General features: G+C 40.1%; 1 protein-coding gene across 4 annotated transcripts in view; it reads right to left on the bottom strand.

Moving 5' to 3' along the window:
• Positions 1-20580, bottom strand: part of GLP1R (glucagon like peptide 1 receptor) — a 102653-nt gene that overhangs the window by 25921 nt on the left and 56152 nt on the right. For all 4 annotated transcript variants that reach the window (XM_083604555.1, XM_083604556.1, XM_083604558.1 and 1 more), the window contains 4 exons: positions 20131-20231; positions 15842-15948; positions 14408-14561; positions 13122-13281 (listed from right to left, as the gene is read on the bottom strand). In XM_083604555.1, coding sequence (XP_083460681.1) covers positions 13122-13281; positions 14408-14561; positions 15842-15948; positions 20131-20231 — 522 coding nt within the window. The remainder of the gene's footprint in view (positions 1-13121; positions 13282-14407; positions 14562-15841; positions 15949-20130; positions 20232-20580) is intronic.

The raw sequence follows: 20580 nt of genomic DNA, 5'->3' as shown, positions 1-20580 counted from the left end.
TGGTAAGCTATAGACTATTCATCCAGCTATCCTTCGTGTGAGATGAGGCCTTTGGGGGATCAGTGTCCCAATAATGGAATCCCTTCTCCTCTCAGGTACAGCTAGCACCAAATCTATTGAGTTTTCAGTGCCAGCTGAAGACACTCTTATTCATCTAGGCCTTTACAGAAGTCTGCTGAATTGCTTATCTCACTGATTTATGTACGTTGTTTGGGCATCCTGTTTTAATATGTATTTAGTATTGATTTTAATGTAACCTGCTCTGGCAGTGCCTTGAAAATGAAGTGCAGGTAAGAGATATTATAAATAAACAACATATAACATAAGTCCAGTATTATCTACTCTGGCTGGCAGTAGTACCACACGGAAAAATATGAAGGGGAAAAAAATAATTATAAAGATGTGCCCTCTTCCATCTTTTTTATCTAACCCCCCCTCCCCACCTGCATCAAGAGCAACAAGAAGAATAACGACAACAACACAACAAGCAGCTTCCTTCTCCCGGTTAGCTAAAGACCCAAATGTGTGCTCCTCAGAAGGGTTTGTTTCACTTACAATTATGCAAAAGATATCATATGCTTCCACCGCTCTCTTATGCAAAGAAAACTTAAACCTGTAAAATTATTCCTGGAACTTTTCTCAGCTTAGAAATGGGATAAGTGAAATACTATCCCTGCAAAGAGATGGCAGCTGCATATTCCCAATGCAACTAGAATCTTCTTCATTCAGGACTGTTTTTCATAGTATTAAAATGTGGTGCAGGCTCCCCAACAGGAGAACAGGTATGTTTTGTTTTCCCAAACTCCTGCTTCACAATCCAAAATCGACTGCCTCAGGCCGTTTAATCCTTCTAAAACTAATTATACGCAATATGTTCTCAGTGCAATTTGTATTGGCACTTGTGATTTATAGCAAAGTCAAAAAAGTTGTTACCGCTCATGTAATTTGATTTTAAAACTCCCTAAGGGTTCCCTGAAAATAGATTTTGCAGTCAGATTGTCTTGTCTTAGTCTTCGGTTACTGCCTGCTTCAGCCTAGATTGAGCCCTCTGACTGACCTTTGGAAGTTAATGCATATTGAAACTACCACTACTTAATCAGCCATTAAGCAGATTCCAGCATTTCCTGCTACTGCCACCTAGATTCAACAGGAGAAGGTAGTTTTTACATCTTAAATGGGATGGTGTGCACGAGACAGCTCTACAGCAATACCTTCACTATGTCTATTTAGAGTCTGAGAGTAGCTGCTACCATTCTCCTGCCAGCCTGAAATACAGCACTCCAAAGGATAGTTTACAATGAATTCTGCTGTTAAAGCAGCTGCTAATTTGCACAGCTGCAGTTACAGCTTTAAATTAGTTCTGTTTGAACTAATTATATTATAGAAGGGCAAGAAGTCAACTTAGTGAAGAGAGATATAAAAAGAACTGAAATAGTCCGTTTTCTGTATCAAATTTCCAAAAGAAAGCCTTTCAGAAGCCATTCTCAGAAGAATGCCAGAGATAGGACCACTACTTTAGGAAATGAACACCTGCTTGCTTTGTGTGCACTGATGTTAATTTTTCTGTTTTAATTAGATAAACTTTATCACAGATCTCTGACAAGGTACCATAGCCTGCAGCTGCAGAATTCCTTGTTATAACATAATCTGATTAAAGTCCTACTGAATTCAAGTGAGTGTTACAGGTAAGTGGAGCTAAGTATGCAAGTTTGGTCTACACAAACATCTACTATATTCCAAGCTTTACAACAGACTAATTAATGAAATCTTAATTTCAAGCCCTTTTGGTCCTTAATATTTTCCTGAAATTTGAATGCTGTGTTTCTGCACTGAGTTTCAGACGGTCGCTAGGCAACAACTACTTTCCGTGCTTTCATAAGCAAACCTAAAGGCGTAAAAAGGTTAACAATACTCTGTCAAAACTGGTTGATTGTTTGCTACATTTATGGAACTGAACTCTCAAGTATTTTGTAGGGAGCGGAGAGCAGCACTTGCAGGATAGCAGCTTCAGAATGGTGATGCTTCAGGCTTAGAGATATGTCAAGTAACAGGGAAAACATCATATTAAGTTAAGTACAGATCTATATTTCCTAGTTTCTCTTCAGCTCACACTGAGGCTGCATTCAGACAGCAGTTTATTCCTGTTTCCCCAAATTCCCCTAACTGTTAATTTCTGCATGATATCTGAGCTTTCACACGACATACAAGTCACTTCCAGAAATATAGTGGAAAACAGCACAATTTTTGTGCTCATTTCCATGTTATTTGTTTCCAGGAAAAGTTTGCAAGTAACACAGAAATGAACCCTAAACTTGTGCTATATTCCACTATTTTTCTAGAAGTTGCTTTTACATCTTGTGGAAGCTCAGATATGACATGGAAATCAACACAGAGAAATGGCGGGGAAATGAAATAAACCACCCTATTAATGCAGCCCGGCAGTGTTTTAGTCAATCTGTGGACTACATATTGCTAACTTCTGCCCCTATTCATATAGGAGAAAGCCAAAGGCAATGAAAACTGGAGCCACAACCGAAGAAAGAATGATTCTTTAGTAGGAAACATAGTAGACTCAAATCCTTTCCAAAACACAGTTTACTTTCTGACATCAGATGGAAAAATAGCCGGGACTATTCTCTAGTAGCCCTTGTAAAAAGGGATAATTCAAAAAGCAGCAACACATATAAAAAAACTTGGTTCCCTACTAAAGAACTGGTAACTAGTGAAGAACAGTGTAGTATATCCTAATAAAGATGTTAATATTCTATTTGACAAGTTTCTTATAAGAAGAATAGAGTGATAATAGACTAATAGAAAGAGCCCATCTCCCATAATTCCTCTCCTATGACACAAGGCCCTCTTGGCTCCTTCCTAGTCAGATTCTATTGTGGTTGCCAACATGCTATAATAGCTCCTTGTCACCAGTAAGGGACAACAGAGAGAATAAATTTACCTCAAAGAGGGGAAGGAATCTTAATTTTCTCATCCTTTCATTTCATTTCCCCTTTTTGAATGGCATGTTCCTTTCTGCCTCTTTAGCTGGATGTAAAAAATGCTACAGAAGGTACTCAAAGCTCACCAACATTTGCTCTTGTAACACCAAACAATAGTTTAGCATTGCATCTAAACTAGCTCACTTAAATTACATATATCTTATAACTAACTGCATGATGTGGTGTTAATTTTTATTTTTATAATCCTGTTAGTTAAAACAACTGGGATCAGATTCACAGTTACAAAGAGATCTCTGATACATTATAAAAATTGTAATTAATGAAATGAATACAATGAAGTGGATGGGCACAATTGTGCTACAGTTGATGTTTCTATTCTAGAATTTACCTACAAGTTAAAGCCAGGGAACAGTGAAAAGGTTTTGGATTTTGTAAGGCATGAAAAGCAACCAAGGAAAACAAAAACTATTCTTATTAGATTCTCTAAAGCAGAAGGTTTATGTTTCCCTGACACTGTAATATTCCCTTATATTATTTTGCCTGCCAAATACATTTTTTTGAGCAATGAGATTCTGGAAGAGATCATATATATTGGAGAAATTGAGAAGTTTATTTCAAAACATATATTCTGAGACAATATGGACCAATGCAATAAATCCAGCATTAAGGTTGAAAATAGTATTGTGACTGAAAGCTTTCCAAGGGTCTGAAAAAAGTGGAAATTAAAACAATTAGGTCCAAACACAGCTGCGTTGTCAGGAGTTATGTTTATGAAAGATCTTAAACGGACAATTTAATTGGAAATGTTGACAGATCAAAAAAGAGTAGTTCCAATAATCCATATTGATTTGTTGAAAGGTGATAAATTTAGACAATTTAACAATGGATAAGTATACTCAGAGAATAACCAGGCAGCTGGTGGCTGTCACAGGCTGGAAAAAACTGTTTGCATTGTTAAAAGTACACTTGGAAACACAAAATGAATCAGAGAGAGACTAAAGGGGTTTAGCACAGTGTTAAAATTGAAGGGGGGAAACTGCAGCCCCTTTAATGGATAAAAATCTCTGCTTGTATACCCCTATCTTAGAAGCACACATACGATAGATTTCCATAATCATAGTAGTATTTTCAACCTTGCTACTAATTCCTAACATTATGTTTGCCTATTTCATTGCAGTGCAGACACACACTGTGCTAATGGTTCAATGAGGTTTCTACAATAGCCATGGTGCCTTTTTCTCAGTAGTTTCAGGCATTCAGAACACATCAGTGTATGTGTGGCATTGAACATATTTGCCTTAATGTGTATTAATTTGCACTTATTAACACCAAGTTTCATCTACTGCTCTGTTGCCTGGTGAGAGAGAGATTCTTTGAGAACTCTTTGCAGATGAACTGTTCTATGTTGTGCTACAGTAAAGCGTCATCTGGTTCTCCAAGTCAAGTTTCATTCTGTATGCAGGTAGCCACAGTCTTTCTTTCTTTGCCTACACTTCGCTTAAAGTGATGGCTAGCTGGTACAGGTCAGCTGAGAGGTCTCAGAATCTTATAATGAAAATTATCAGTAGCCAAAGACAGCTTCCTAGTAGCTGCAATTTATATGATACCAATGTAACATTATCTTTAAAGAATGAACCTGAGGGGTGGGAGTGCAGCTAAGAAATTATGGTACTGTAATGGTTATTTTATAATAACCATTCTTAAGGAAATCAGCCCTGAGTGCTCATTGGAAGGACAGATCCTGAAGCTGAGGCTCCAATACTTTGGCCATCTCATGAGAAGACTCCCTGGAAAAGACCCTGATGTTGGGAAAGATGGAGGGCACAAGGAGAAGGGGACGGCAGAGGACAAGATTGTTGGACAGTTATCTCAAAGCTACCAGCATGAGTTTGACCAAACTGCGGGAGGCAGTAGAAGACAGGAGTGCCTGGCTACTCTGGTTCATGGGGTCATGAAGAGTCGGACATGACTAAACGACTAAACAACAACAGTTATTTGAAGAAAAGGGAAGAAAGAATTATAAAAGCTAAAATAAACTGCAAATAGAAATTAAAAATGAGTATGACATATGAAAAACAGACAACTAAGTACTTAGAGACTCAGCTACACTCATCAATTATATCACTATAACTGCATTATAAACATGCAACAGCAGCTGGAGCTATAGAACTGTGATCCATCGCCAATGGGATTTTCTATTAAGAGCTTTTATAATGTGTTTCACCATGGTGGTTTTTTATGTGTATAGATCCAGCCGAAGTAAAGGGACAACACAGATCAGCCAGTGGCACCAAGGTAAGTGACCAAGGTAATCAAGGTCAAACATAAGTTTGCAGGAACGAAAGGGTCAAAGGCCAATGGCATTTCCATTGGTGTTGTATATAACTGATAACAGAGATACCATGTGTGCAATCTGAGTTGTATTCATACAAAACTATGAAGTTAGAATTTTTTTGTAGCCGCTGCTTTTATTGTTTTGTATAATATTTTAAAGATTTTATTCTTTTAATTTGTGTGAGTTGCTGAGAGAATGTATGTTTACTGGGTAACCATACAAATGTAATTAAATATATACAGTTCTTCAGCATCACAGTGAAATTCTTGGAGGGCAGTAGTTCCAGAATATGTTTCTTTGTACTCTATATATGACACTGCCTTGATGCTGTCACTATATCTATGAAAACAGGAATAATGGAGTAAAATAGATAAAAAGAGATTGCTTGTAAAGATACTTCAACCAAATTGTGAGTATTAATTAACGATGAGTTAATATTCACAGTAGTTGTACCTGAATTTGCTTGTTTTCCTCATCCTTCCCTATCCTCATTGCCTTTTGTATTGTGCAGTGCATTTTTGTCCATTTTTAAAAGTGAGCACTGTCTTAAGGAAGAATGGAATAAGAAAACAATCCAGCAAAGGGAGATGCAACAAACAGTTCCCCCACAATTTCCATTCTGCTTAATTCATTACACACCTTTGTTAGCTAGAAAACTCACTAACCCTCTAGCTTTGTGAATGGAAACACGTACTCTTACAATCCAGAAGTGATGTAAAGAATTTTGAAGTATGTTTTTCTTAAAACACACAGACTTTAATTTATGCTGAAAGCAAAAAAAAAAAAAAAAAAAAAAGCTCAAATCCAAACTGGCATTTATGCAACATAGCCCAGTAAATATGCACATAAAAGGTAATGCCCATCCACCAACTGTTTATTATCATTTAGCTGAAGAATCTTTAAAAACAGTTTGCTGTTTAGCAGTCCAGGTTTTCACAGGCACCAGAAAAAGGACAATCACTGAGTATGCCTTTTCTCTCCTTGTGGGAAACTATTTCAAATGTGTTTTGAATCAAAATTAAATTGTAGTCTCTGTTCTGGGCTTAAGACTCCTATTTTCATCTCATTTCTTTAGACTTCATAGTTGTAGAATACTCACCACTAGTACTTTGAAGGAGAACAATGGGAAAAGTGCTCTGTTACATTTACCTCCATAGCTACAGAAGGACAGAGCGTGTGTGTACTCTAGGAAAATATTAATGAAGATGTCTCAGTTAAGTAGCCCTAAACAAAGTCATTATTCAGAAATATGCTATTTCACCAATTTTCCTCAATAGGTCCAAGGGTAGAATCCTAACCTCAAGATGCCAAAAAATCCAAATTCACCATAAGTAAAATTACACAATGCTATTTGAACTAATAAAAATTAAATCTGATTACATATAGAACTCCAGTACTTTACCTAACATTAGCTGAAATGCTAAATATTTGGAAACCATGATTTATGTTCAAGAGACTTCCTGGCCAAGCCTTACTGAATGGAATCCCTGAGTATAGATGTGTAAGAGTTTGTGTTGTATACCGCCCTAAGCTCTATGGGTATAGAGCAGTATACAAATTTAATAAAGAACAATAACAGTTGCACCATAATAGATTGCCCATGTAACTTTATCCAGCAATTTTCTCAACCGATTTGTCATTTGTTCGTGCAATAATTCTAGAAGTTACCTGCATAACCCAGTCAGGAATATGTAAATGACTGCCCATGCAGAAACATTCTATTTAAACGACAGAATAGGGCAATAATAGGGAATAGGGAAAGCATGGAGCACTTGGATAATAATAAACACTGAGGAAGTGTCTCTAAGAGGCATAAGAAAAATATTTCATTCAATTCCATCCTACTATCCTTTGCATAACCTGGAAGTCGCCTCTATTTAAGAATCTGAGAAATAATGGAAGGTTAAGACAACACAATTTCCTACCACTCTTATCCCTAAAATTTAATAGGATGGCACATCAGCGCTCTGCATTATCTGGAGAGTGAACAAAAGTGCACAACTTAAGCACAAAGTTATGATTACAAGCCATAATGATTAGGCAATGAGCAATAAAACCTTTCGAAGTGACGTATGGATTGCTGCTTGTTTAAGCAATTCATTCAGAAAGTAATTTGCATTAGTTAACAAGCTAGGGGAGATAACAGAAAGGGAGACCTAGGACATAATAAATTACTCAGGTAGTTCTGATTAGCACCAGTAGTCGTGTAAGCCAAACCAGAAGAAATCCATCAACACTGTAGAGGAGCTGCACTTCTAAGATCAACCTGCTGGCTATTGTGCAAGGTCTTCCCCACTGGGGTAGTTGCCATAGCAGCAAAAAACACTGTCGCTTTTCATTTTCCCACATACAAAACTCATTCACAAGAATATCTAAAAAACAATAAAGTAAACATCTTGCTCTTCACCTGGTTATAACTGCCCAAGCATGTTCTTTATCTAGTCACTCACTAAAAACTGAGGGAATACATGAAGGTGTAAAAAAAATATCTGATTTTCTATATTAAAAACTAGCCAAGAGTCACTTTTCACACTATAGTACATTAAGTACTCATTATAGTTTTTGTCTATACCCGCTTGTACAATGCAATGTGTGATGCAACTAAACACATCTTAGTATCTATACACACAGTGCATAAATGTGCTGCAAGACAAGAGAGCCAGAGTGTGTTTTTTTCTGTGCTCTCATATGGATTAAATGCATGTATCCGTGTTCTGGAACACAAGCCAGTATTACTAAATCTGCAATGTGTGAATAAGCCTCATGACACATTCAGGGCATGCCTTCAAAGCTGTCTTATACCACTTTAACAACCATAGCTTTCCCCAAACAATCCTAGGACTGTAGTCCATAAGGATGCTGAGAATTCTTTTGGGGATGCCATGAGTTTAAAAGCGATATAAGAGTGATTTAAATGTATGGTGTTGAGGTGAGTATAAGTTTGATCTGGGAGTCAGTGCTAGAACTAAAGAAGAGGAACAAAATCTACTGTTTCCTTGAACCAAGTCACAATTCCTTAATCCCACTGCAGCAAACCTCCACATCTACAAAATAAGTAGAGATAAGAAAGATGCAATTTTTTTTATATAGCCAATCAAGTTCAGCTATTAGTTTGAGGGAAAGAGAGAGAAATTTTTGTATATGGATGTTTTAAGATGGTCAATATCTAGTAATATATCTAGTAAAGGTTTGGAGAAAGAAAACATTTTTATAGCACTATCATAGTAAGAACTCTACTGCTGAACAGAAAAATATGTAACTGGGCATGATTCAACGTCCCATGAAGACAAGGATAATTTCACATTCTCTCTTTTAAACCCATACACAGACCTGCATTTTAATGTGCTGTTCTCAGCTCTCAGAGGAGAACTAGACTGCATTTGCTCAGAGTGCATATTGGATCCCTTCCCGCATTGCAACCATTGTCTTTAAGTATTGCTAAGTTGAGCTCGCAATCAGAAATATTTCAGGCAGCAAGACAGACAGAGCTCTGCTGTATTCCTCATAATGGATTTTTAGGTCTGTCTAGGTTTGGACAGACTATTAATTCCCCCCATTTCCATTTATTTAGATAAATGTCTAAAGTCAGACAATTTTTTTTATAAAGGGTAAAACATTTTGTCAGCTCTCTGCTTTGTAGGATTTTAAATAATTGTACAATTTGTAGGTTGTAAAGTGCCATTAGAACACCCCCGGCAGAATTGCTTTAGACATTTCTATCTATCTGAGCTCTTTATTATTTATATTTATTTATTGGCTTCAACAGAGCACAATATTTTCATCATCAATATATCACTGTGCATTTGGTAGAGCAAGGTGAATAATTTACAACTGATCATTTGTATGAATTTTGAATTTTGCCAATAAGTTCATTTGCCAGAATGTTCAGACCACAAGGTGAACCAGCAGAAGGGCAAAAACTTGCCAAAGCAATTTAGACATTAAAAATGCAAATATCTGTGAAATACGATTTCAGTGGTATTGGACACCATGTAGGTTAAGCTGTATTAATCTGCTGTTATTGTTGCAACTCAATGCATGCTGGTTCCCCATCCCCCATATATTCTAGACATCTCAACAATACAAAATGTTTGGACAACTATGCTAACTATTCTCAATTACTGAAATGACAATCTACATGATACCACATGACCTAAAGGTAGCATTGTTTTATTATTTTAAAAAGTCTGGTTGATAAGACTGATTCAGAGATAGTGGCTAATCTACTCACTGCTGCCAGGTTATGCAGAAAATGTAATTGGGCGGTAGGGCAAGAACCAATACAGCTCCTTTAATCTCAGATTGGTTATTCATGGATGAACTGTTGCAATTATGATTAAACGGCCTGACTATAAAAGGATGCATGCTGGATGTAGACTGGACAAGGTAACTGTTAGGTGGGTTTGTGGCTGGTTAACTCGTCAAACCCAAAGAGTGCTCACTAATGGTTCCTCGTCATCCTGGAAAAAAGTAACAAGTGGGGTGAAGTACTGAAGGTTCAAGAAATTTGCAGATGACACCAAACTAACACAGGTATAGTTTCATGATCAAGGAAAGTAATACAGTGGTGCCTCGCAAGACGAAAAGAATCCGTTCCGCGAGTCTCTTCGTCTTGCGGTTTTTTCGTCTTGCGAAGCAAGCCCATTAGCGGCTTAACGGGTTAGCGCTATTAGCGGCTTAGCGGGCTTAGCGGATCAGCTGATAAGCGGCTTAGCGGCTTAGCGGATCAGCTGTTAAGCGGCTTAGCGGATCAGCTGATAAGCGGCTTAGCGGATCAGCTGTTAAGCGGCTTAGCGGCTTAGCGGATCAGCTGATAAGCGGCTTAGCGGCTTGGAAAAAGGGGGGGGAAGGGAAAAAACCCCGCAGGAACTCGCAAGACATTTTCATCTTGCGAAGCAAGCCCATAGGAAATTCATTTTGCGAAGCACCTCCAAAACGGAAAACCCTTTCGTCTAGCGGGTTTTCCGTCTTGCGAGGCATTCATCTTGCAGGGCACCACTGTAGTACCACTCTATTCTGCCTTGGTCGGACCACAACCTGAGTACTGTGTCCAGTTCTGGGTGCCACAGTTTAAGAAGGATATTGACAAGCTGGAACGCGGGAGGAGGGTAACCCAGATGATCAAGGGTCTGGAAACCAAGCCTTATGAGGAACAGTTGAGAGAACTGACTATGTTTAGCCTGGTACAGAGGAGACAGGGGAGATGAGGCAATCATCCTCAAATATATAAAGGGCTGTCACACGGAAGATGGAGCAAGCTGGTTTTCTCCTGTTCTGGAGGCTAGGACCTGAACCAATGGATTCAAGTTACAATCAAGGAGATTCCAACTAAACATCAGGAAGAACTTTCTGACAGTAAGAGCTGTTTGACAGGGGACCAGACTCCCACAAGAGGTGGTGGATTCTCCTTCCTTGGAGGTTTTTAAGCAGAGGTTGGATGCCTGTCTGTCATTTAGAAGAGTTTGGATTTGATATCCCGCTTTATCACTACCCGAAGGAGTCTCAAAGCGGCTAACATTCTCCTTTCCCTTCCTCCCCCACAACAAACACTCTGTGAGGTGAGTGGGGCTGAGAGACTTCAAAGAAGTGTGACTGGCCCAAGGTCACCCAGCAGCTGCATGTGGAGGAGCAGAGACGCGAACCCGGTTCCCCAGATTACGAATCTACCGCTCTTAACCACTATATCACACTGGCTCTTTACAGGTATGTTCTAGTTGAGATTCCTGCCTTGCAGAGGATTGGACTAGATGACCCTCAGGGTCCCTTCCAACTCACAATTCTATGAAATACATTTATTGAAAAGTGGGCATTACTCATTATATTCTGGAATAGCAAGTTTCAGGAGGCTCTGCTTATGTATGTTGTCTTGCATGCTGGTAAACTGATTTGTGTTTTTTGTTTTGTATACACTGTGTGTGTTGCAAAATATCTAAACATCATGAACAACACAGTTGGATAAACCAAAGAACTTTAACAACATCCCGCTATTTATACTTTCAAAACCAAACCAAATGAGAACACAAAGAAAAGGGTGCTCTGTAATAAAAGCACTTATGACTGCAAAGTCTAAAATGCAATCTAACCTTCTAAGTCTCCAGCCTCTCAAAGCATTCTAAAAAAGAACAATAGTAAATATAAACATTTCCTCCACTATAATAGGTAAAGGTAAAGGTACCCCTGCCCGTACGGGCCAGTCGTGTCCGACTCTAGGGTTGTGCGCCCATCTCACTTAAGAGGCCGGGGGCCAGCGCTGTCCGGAGACACTTCCGGGTCACGTGGCCAGCGTGACAAAGCTGCATCTGGCGAGCCAGCGCAGCACACGGAAACGCCGTTTACCTTCCCGCTAGTAAGCGGTACCTATTTATCTACTTGCACTTAGGGGTGCTTTCGAACTGCTAGGTGGGCAGGAGCTGGGACCGAAAGACAGGAGCTCACCCCGCGGCAGGGATTCGAACCGCCAACCATACAATCGGCAAGTCCTAGGCGCTGAGGTTTTACCCACAGCGCCACCCGCGTCCCCCCACTATAATAGGGTTGCCATATTTTGAAGAGCAAAAAAGAGGACGCTATGATGATCATTCAAAGCAAATAAATGCAATTTGTCTCAAATTTTACCCCTGAAAGAGAAGATATATCCTGGAAAAAGAGGACACATGGCAACCCTATGTGGTTTATTGTTCAACATAATCTTCAATGTGTATTGATTATTTCATACATATGATTCAGTCAAAATACATTAAAAACATTTAAGTAGCCATGCAGAAAATTGGTGTCACAGTATAAACTAGAATCAACATGGTATAAGCTAGAATGATACAAATAAGGAAAATTAGCAGACACTGTCCTTATTTTTCCTAATTCAATCTAGTAGCAAGCAATCGGATGCTTTATGAAATTATTGATCAGGTTCAGGATAGTGGGGGGGGGGGAGAGATATGAAAGAAGCACAGGAAGTCCTGTTCTTTAAGCACTGCCTTCTGTTTCCAGAGCTCTTAGCAAACATTGCTGGCACAACCACAAATGCTAGGAATGTTAAAATAAAGCAGCAAGATCGTTACCAAAGTTTTGCATTTGCAACTGAGCTCTGCACTAGGCGTCACTATTATAATAATCACATTTCAAGAATTCCAAAGGCTAACGGATAATTTATCACAGAGACTTCATAATAGTTTGACAAGCAGATATTAAGAATGTGCCTGATATATGTGATACATTTCTTGCCTGGTCAGTCACAATTTTGCAATGTATATAACTACCAGGCAGATAGCCTTTTCATGGCAAAAGCCACTTGAACTACAATTGGTTGGCAAAATCATAGTGCAGTTAATAGAGATTTGGTTTGCTGGTCTTCATACACTCCCTTGGAAATGAGTATTGTGAAATGCTCAGCTGAGCACTCTCTTCCACAAAGAATCCCATTATTTTCTCTTTGAAAGTAAAGGCATAGCTAGAGCATGCCACGGACTCTACAAGAAAGGCTATAGTTGTGACCCACTTGAGAGCAGCTTCATCCCTGCCCCTTTGCATGCTTCTTAAAAGAAGACCATCCTCACCACTGATAGGTAGTAGAGTAGCAAGCCCAAGCCTAGCAGAAGAAGATCCTAACACAAGTATAAAAATGATGGCTATGTTGTTGTCTTAAAGATGCATCTGAGTTTAGCAGCAAAAAGAGAAAAGAAAGTAGATCAAATGGTTAGTACTTCTTTTACTGCAAAAGACAATGCTCCCCCTACTCCTGCTTCAATTCCATTTATCCTAGAGCACTCAAGCAGAGAAATGCACTTTTTCATTAAAAACGGTGGCGGGTGGGGAGAGAGGAGAGACTCACTTACCCCAGCCAACAAAAAGGTAGAGCCGAAAGATTCTCTGCTCAGAAAAAACAGATAGTGCTAGCAGTGTATACAAGTACATTCCCTCCACCAACAGCCAATAGTAGTTGGCAATCACACAATACTGCATCATCACAAAGACCAAGCGACAACTAAGTGACTCCTGAAACAGAAGAACAGAGAAATTAGCGAATACAGGATGCATTGTGAAAGACAAGGAAGCAAAAGCAGGAGTGCATGTGACACGACAGATACCAGATTCCCCCAGCCAGTACTTGGCTAGAAATGGCATTTTAAAAAAACCTTCTGAGAGTGTCAATTGTATTTTGAGCAAAAAAGAACAAATTCAACAGGAGAATAGCTTTTCCACCACATCCCCTGTATGTGTGTACATATACCTGTGTATCTGTCTATGAAAAGCTTATTCAGAGGGTCGGAGGGCCCTGTTAAACATGGCAGGATCGGCTGGTGAGGAAGTCATCTAAAATTAGACAGAGGCACCTTGTTCAAGTGGAAGCCCACCTCTGCTCAATTTGGGCAATTTCCTCTTTTCTCATTGCATGCCCCATCCCACACTATCCAAGATAGTCTCTCCAACTCTTCAGAGAGGCTTTCAGGGAGTGCAGGAGGCAGGCAAGTCCCCTTTGGCAACCTTCCTACTGTTTGAGTCTCTCAGGATCCAAGACATTTCTCACAACTACCAATCAGTGTAAAAGCAGGGGTGCTCAGTCCTCACAAAATCAGGGAACAGAGACGACTGAATTCCCACTTTTTTGGGTGACACAGTTCAAATATCAAACTAAAGTGTAATTGTTTGCCAAGTATAATAATGGGAGAACTGTTCAGGAATCCCAGACCTTCTGCTTTGGGAAAACTCTGGTATCTTTCCCTATGTAGTCTTTGGCTTTTTGAGGTAATATTTCTAGATCTTTGTTGGGATATTGGAATAGTAACTAAAGAGACATAGTTCAACAGACACTTGTCAGAAAAAGAATTGGTTGCTTCCTTCTCATCTCAGGGAAAGAAAATGACAAATAAAATGGAGCAAAGAGGAAAAGTTTTATACAACAAGAGCATCAAGGGAGACTTCAACTGTATCAGAAAAATCATTCACAACTGAAATTGTGACAGTTGGAAGACTAGCACTGACAGCAAACCTCTAGAAGCGTGCAAATCTAACAAGACACCCCAGGGCACCTTTTCCTTCAAATGAAGATGGAAAGTTAAATACAAATATATTGAGTCACAGGATCACTGATACTAAAGGTGCTTTGGCCTCATCCCCCTACCTGATAAGAGAATAAACTCTCCCACTGCTGTTCACGAGGGGCTGTCCTATACATCCAAGTTATCACGGAGTCTTTAATGAAGATGGATATAGCACGGAGGATAAATGAGGTGAAAAGGTTCAAGTGAATGTAGTTCCTGGTGCAGTGCAGATGCCTGAAAAATAATCATGATGTTTAAGTTACTAAAATGTGTAGGCTGTAACAATTGTCGACAACAAGGGGACTCCGCTCAAAACTGAAGTGGGCAAATGAGTCACTTGGCATATAATTCAGGAAGAGCTGCAGGGATTTCTTCTTATGTTGAAAGGAAAACTTATAATGCCTTCACCCCGAAAAGCTCCAAACCACATTTAGACTAAAAAAGATGTGGAGAAGTGGGGAACTATTTTGAATTTTTACTAAAGTGGTCACAGGAGAGGGATTTAAAGAACAGAGATTTTTATACTGATCTTCAAATCTCTTTAGATAAAGAAATACATTTCGTGAGGCATGCCTTAGCTTTCGGTGTACTGGGAAAATCTGCAGGGGGCTGTGGCAGAAGCATCAGCTTCCATCAAGAGAAGTTCTGATATTTACTACCTATTGTTTGAAAAGAAAGAAAAGCCTCTATACTGATATGCCACTTAAGAATTATATGGACTGTTGTGGGAGCATGATTTCCCCTCTAGGCTCACAATAAGTAACAATGAACATTCATTATGAATCTCAGTCATGCTCTAGGAGAACAGAAATCACAACCTGTCAAAAAGAAAAAAAATTCAACTCAGTAGCTAGAACCCAGTATCAATGTAACAGCAATCCTTTATTCAAGAATCTCAAACATTTCTTCTCCCTTGCCTTTCTGCCACCTAATAACAAACCCCATCTGAAAAGAAATGTGCAGTAGAGCAAGGCAGTTTTGTCCCTCCATCGAAATAAAAATGCTCTGTCTATGATACAAAGCAAAATGTTCCTACACAATAGTTCAGCCATATCTGAGTTAATAGTAATTTCAGAGTTTACATCTGTTATAGCATCAAACTAATACCTCTTCGGGGGAGGGGGCAGGAGAGTTTATGTCTCTTTATTAAGCACAAATATCAGCTGCTTCCGATGTACAGCACACCAAGAACAAGCGATAGCCCAGTATGGTTCTGACTGATGAAGGCAAAATATTATCACTATTGGTTATATAACACAGTGAACTTGGGCACTCTCTTCTTGCACCGCAGTTTCCTCACTATATGTTTGTAATAGTTTACAACAAACTCTTTAAACTCTTCCACCGTTTATGTGAAGCTCACCTTTATGCTGCCTTTGACTTCCCATTTTATTGCATTTAAAGGTTTGAGGTTTTTGAAATTTTGCAACAGGCATCATTAGTGCACACAAGTACTAGTCAAATGCTATTTACAATTTGGAGTTCATGACTCTTTGTAGGCATATCAAGGTTACCTGAACCCCAGGAGGATGCCAGTGGCTATGACAAGGGCCGAGAAGGAAAGAGCATATCCAGTGGTATAGATGGCAGAAAGGAATAGCATGTGGCCTTCTGGTGAGTCCTAAAAGAAGATAACATAAGAACACAATGGAAGGATATAGTTATTGGACGAACCCAGCTTCCTCAAAAGCCTCTAAGATGAGCAGATGGTCAACACAAGGCATAGTTGAGTGAATAAACAGAACCGCAAAGCCAACAATCTTATACAAAAACATAAGTAGTACAGATCACAAACATCAAGTCCAATATATCAGGAATCCCAAAACCATGTGTTCTTTTTTTGTTCAGGACGATGTGCCCTGGGAGCATAACTTATCCTGAAAGCTTAAAAACTCATTACATGAAAATAATAAAATGAAACTCAAACCCAAATATGGAAGTCTGTTATTGAGCCTAATTTGGCCCTTATATTTTGTATCTTGATACTGGAGTGGTGTTTTGTCCCCTGTACAAACAGAGTGCTGCCTCCTCTCACACAGGAAAGGGGAAATTCTCCAGGACCACATGAGCTGGCGGTATATGAGATATGCCACCCAAATGTCTTCTGAATGATTTGGATTGTGTGGAGGGGTGTTGCTGTTTTTAAAGGGAAGACTAATTTGGAAAAGGAAAGAAGAATTCAGAACAGAAGGGAGAGCAGTAACTACATTTGTCAGCCAACTTTAAATTAATAACCAATGCATGGAGTTAGTTTGAAATTGCAAAGGGCACAAACTTAAGACAGGAGCAGCAGAACTATAGGTGAAATTCATAAGTCACTGGCAGAACTTCCATTTATTTTAATGAGCTCTGCCTGGACCAATTGTTAGTCTGTGACCATTCCTCTGAGCTTCAATCTTTCCAGTTGGATTTCATGCTCAAGGACAGCTACAGCCAAGCCACATGATGACCTTCACCCTACCCAAATCTAAAGATTGTTCTGAGTTCTATTTTTATCTATGGCTCTAAACAGTGTGAGAATAAGCTGGTGGGGTTGTCAAAAATTGAAAATAAAAATCAGTATTTACATTTCAGGACACAACACAGTATTCAGGGTTTCTAAATCATTACCCCCCAAAGCACTCTATTTTATGGAAATGAGACAGGTGCCAAACGACCAAGCACTGTCGTTAAGCATCTGTCTTGTTGGCAGCTTTCTACACAACTGTGAAATAATCTTTTAAACAGCCAATGGAGACAAAAAATGTCCCTGCATGTGGTTTGTATTACAGCAATTCAGCTTCTCTGAACATCATCTTCAGCTATGTCACAGGCATTCAAAAGAATGAGAAAATAGATGGGGAAGCAAGCTTGGGGATTTCCTGCATTTTAATTAACCTCACTTCAAACTTGTAGAATTTCTCTCCTGCCCTGTTCTCTATTTGTATTCTTCCCACTTCTGCTGAATAATCGTAACATGGCAATGTAGACCGCGGTCGGCAACATGTGACCCTTAGAATAATTTCATGCTGGCTGGAAGAGCCCAGAGGGAGAGGTGGACAGGAAGATAGTGGGGGGGGGGGGGAAGAATGAGAGTTTAAGCATTTGGAGGGAGGAGGCAGGACAAAAGCCCTTCAGACCTGCAGTAGAAATGGCTTATCTCTCCCCCAATGCAGGGGGAGAAAGAGAGAAGGGAATGTCAGAAAGAAAGAAAAGTGACCCTTATAATGTTTGTTTCTGACCTCCAGAAGATTATCCCTGAGAGCATGCACTTCACCCCTACAGTAAACAATTATAGCCAAAAGCTGATATAGAATGTCTAAAATGAGCTTTGAAATCACCACTTTCAATCTCAGTTTTGACGTGGAGGATCACAAGGTGGTTCTAAGAAGAAGAAGAAGAAGAAGAAGAAGAAGAAGAAGAAGAAGAAGAAGAAGAAGAAGAAGAAGAAGAGGAAGAGGAGTTTGGATTTGATATCCCGCCTTTCACTCCCCTTCAGGAGTCTCAAAGCGGCTAACATTCTCCTTTCCCTTCCTCCCCCACAACAAACACTCTGTGAGGTGAGTGGGGCTGAGAGACTTCAAAGAAGTGTGACTGGACCAAGGTCACCCAGCAGCTGCATGTGGAGGAGCGGAGACGCAAACCCAGTTCCCCAGATTACGAGACTACCGCTCTTAACCACTACACCACACTGGCTCTCTCTAAGCAGCCCTCCATCTCTTACCCTCAGCCCAATATAACCTTAGAATCATAGAATCATAGAGTTGGAAGAGACCACAAGGGCCATCGAGTCCAACCCCCTGCCAAGCAGGAAACACCATCAGAGCACTCCTGACATATGGTTGTCAAGCCTCTGCTTAAAGACCTCCAAAGAAGGAGACTCCACCACACTCCTTGGCAGCAAATTCCACTGTCGAACAGCTCTTACTGTCAGGAAGTTCTTCCTAATGTTTAGGTGGAATCTTCTTTCTTGTAGTTTGGATCCATTGCTCCGTGTCCGCTTCTCTGGAGCAGCAGGAAACAACCTTTCTCCCTCCTCTATGTGACATCCTTTTATATATTTGAACATGGCTATCATATCACCCCTTAACCTCCTCTTCTCCAGGCTAAACATGCCCAGCTCCCTTAGCCGTTCCTCATAAGGCATCGTTTCCAGGCCTTTGTCAGTGTCCTTCTTGAACTGTGGTGCCCAGAACTGGACACAGTACTCCAGGTGAGGTCTGACCAGAGCAGAATACGGTGGCACTATTACTCCCCTTGATCTAGATGCTATACTCCTATTGATGCAGCCCAGAATTGCATTGGCTTTTTTAGCTGCCGCGTCACACTGTTGGCTCATGGCAAGTTTGTGGTCAACCAAGACTCCTAGATCCTTTTCACATGTACTGCTCTCAAACCTTACCTCACAGAGTTGTTGTGAAGATTAAAGGTAAAGGGTAAAGGGACCCCTGACCATTAGGTCCAGTCGTGGCAGACTCTGGGGTTGCGCCGCTCATCTCGCTTTATTGGCCGAGGGAGCTGGCGTACAGCTTCCGGGTCATGTGGCCAGCATGACTAAGCCACTTCTGGCGAACTAGAGCAGCGCACGGAAATACCGTTTACCTTCCCGCTGGAGCGGTACCTATTTATCTACTTGCACTTTGACGTGCTTTCGAACTGCTAGCTTGGCAGGAGCAGGGACCGAGTAACGGGAGCTCACCCCGTCGCAGGGATTCGAACTGCTGACCTTCTGATCAGCAAGTCCTAGGCTCTGTGGTTTAACCCACAGCGCCACCTGCGTCCCTAGTTGTGAAGATTACTGTGCTGCAATCTCTGAAGTGCTATATTTATGTTCAATAGTAATTATGGTAGTCTGACTTCCACTGGACTGCCCCCAACTAATTTCATGTGATGAGGAACATTTACACAGCTTTGCATTCAGCTTTCTAAAGTCTTAAGTTTCCAACAAATTGCTTGCAAGTACTTTGTCTTGTTGCAAAACTTTGTGGGGCAGCACAGACTACTTCAGAAACCTCTGAGCATTGAAATCCTTTGGTTTAAGACAGGAGTCAGCAAACTTTTTCAGCAGGGGGCCGGTCCATTGTCCCTCACACCTTGTGGGGGGCCAGATTATATTTTTGTTTGGGGGGGTGAATGAATTCCTATGCCCCACAAATAACCCAGAGATGCATTTTAAATAAAAGGACACATTCTACTCATGTAAAAACACACTGATTCCTGGACCGTCTACGGGCCGGATTTAAAGGCGATTGGGCCGGAACCAGGCCCTGGGCCTTAGTTTGCCTACCCATGGTTTAAGCTGATGTGTGTTCACATAGTTCCTCCTAAAAAGTCCAGGTAATAGTCTAAGTCAGTACTGCCCAGCTGAAGGCAACGTAAATGAAAATACAAAACTGCTAAAAAGATGAGTTTTGCAACCCCATCCATTTCCCATTGCCTTTCACAAGTATCTTGTAAAGGGAGAAACCACACAAAATTATACCACATTGTCGGTGTATTTTCTTGCTTTCTCCCCCCTATGGTCACACATACAAGCAATTTCCTTCAACATTTGCAGCTTCTATACTGGTTGCAATAATTAGTATCAGCCCTGATAAACATTGGAACCAAAGAATGCCATGCCCATGCTACTTGTTTCAATTCCACTGAAGTTTTGAAACAATCTGAATTCGAGCAACCAGCAGTGGGTAGCATGCTTTATTACCTAACAGAAAACTTACATCTAAAAAATATCACTACCATTAGTACTGCTGTAACAGTCTCTGGGGACAGAGGATGTGGCATACAGGCTAGTGATTATTTCAGCAAAATCTTAGGAACTTACTTCATCAGTAGCCATACACTCAGATATGTTCCTCCACGGAATGGTGGAATTTTCCTCCAGCAGCCACGTGCCCTCCAGTGTGCAGAAGCGGTAAACTTGCCCTATCCAAGATCAGAAAGCACACAATGATGGAAGATGTCATAAAACAAAAGCAAAATCCAACCCATTATTACTGCCAACCAGCAGAAAGCCCTAGCCTGGTATTTCCCTCTGACAGCTTTCAGTAATGTATATTTAACCATAGTACTAACACAGAAGCAGTTCAAGCTGCTTCTAACACATTTTAGGATTTTCATGTTACATATCTGATTATGTACAGAAATGTAACATGAAAACATGGCTTGTTTAGGTAAACTATGGTTTCTTTTAATGACTCAGTTTGCACAAACATATATCTTGGCTTATCAAGCTGAGATATGAACAAGCCTTGTGTCTGTTGTGTCTCATCTC

Source organism: Podarcis filfolensis (genome assembly GCF_964270895.1).
Source record: "Podarcis filfolensis genome assembly, chromosome: 3".
NCBI lineage: Eukaryota > Metazoa > Chordata > Lepidosauria > Squamata > Lacertidae > Podarcis > Podarcis filfolensis.
This window is presented reverse-complemented; position numbering and strand designations above follow the sequence as displayed.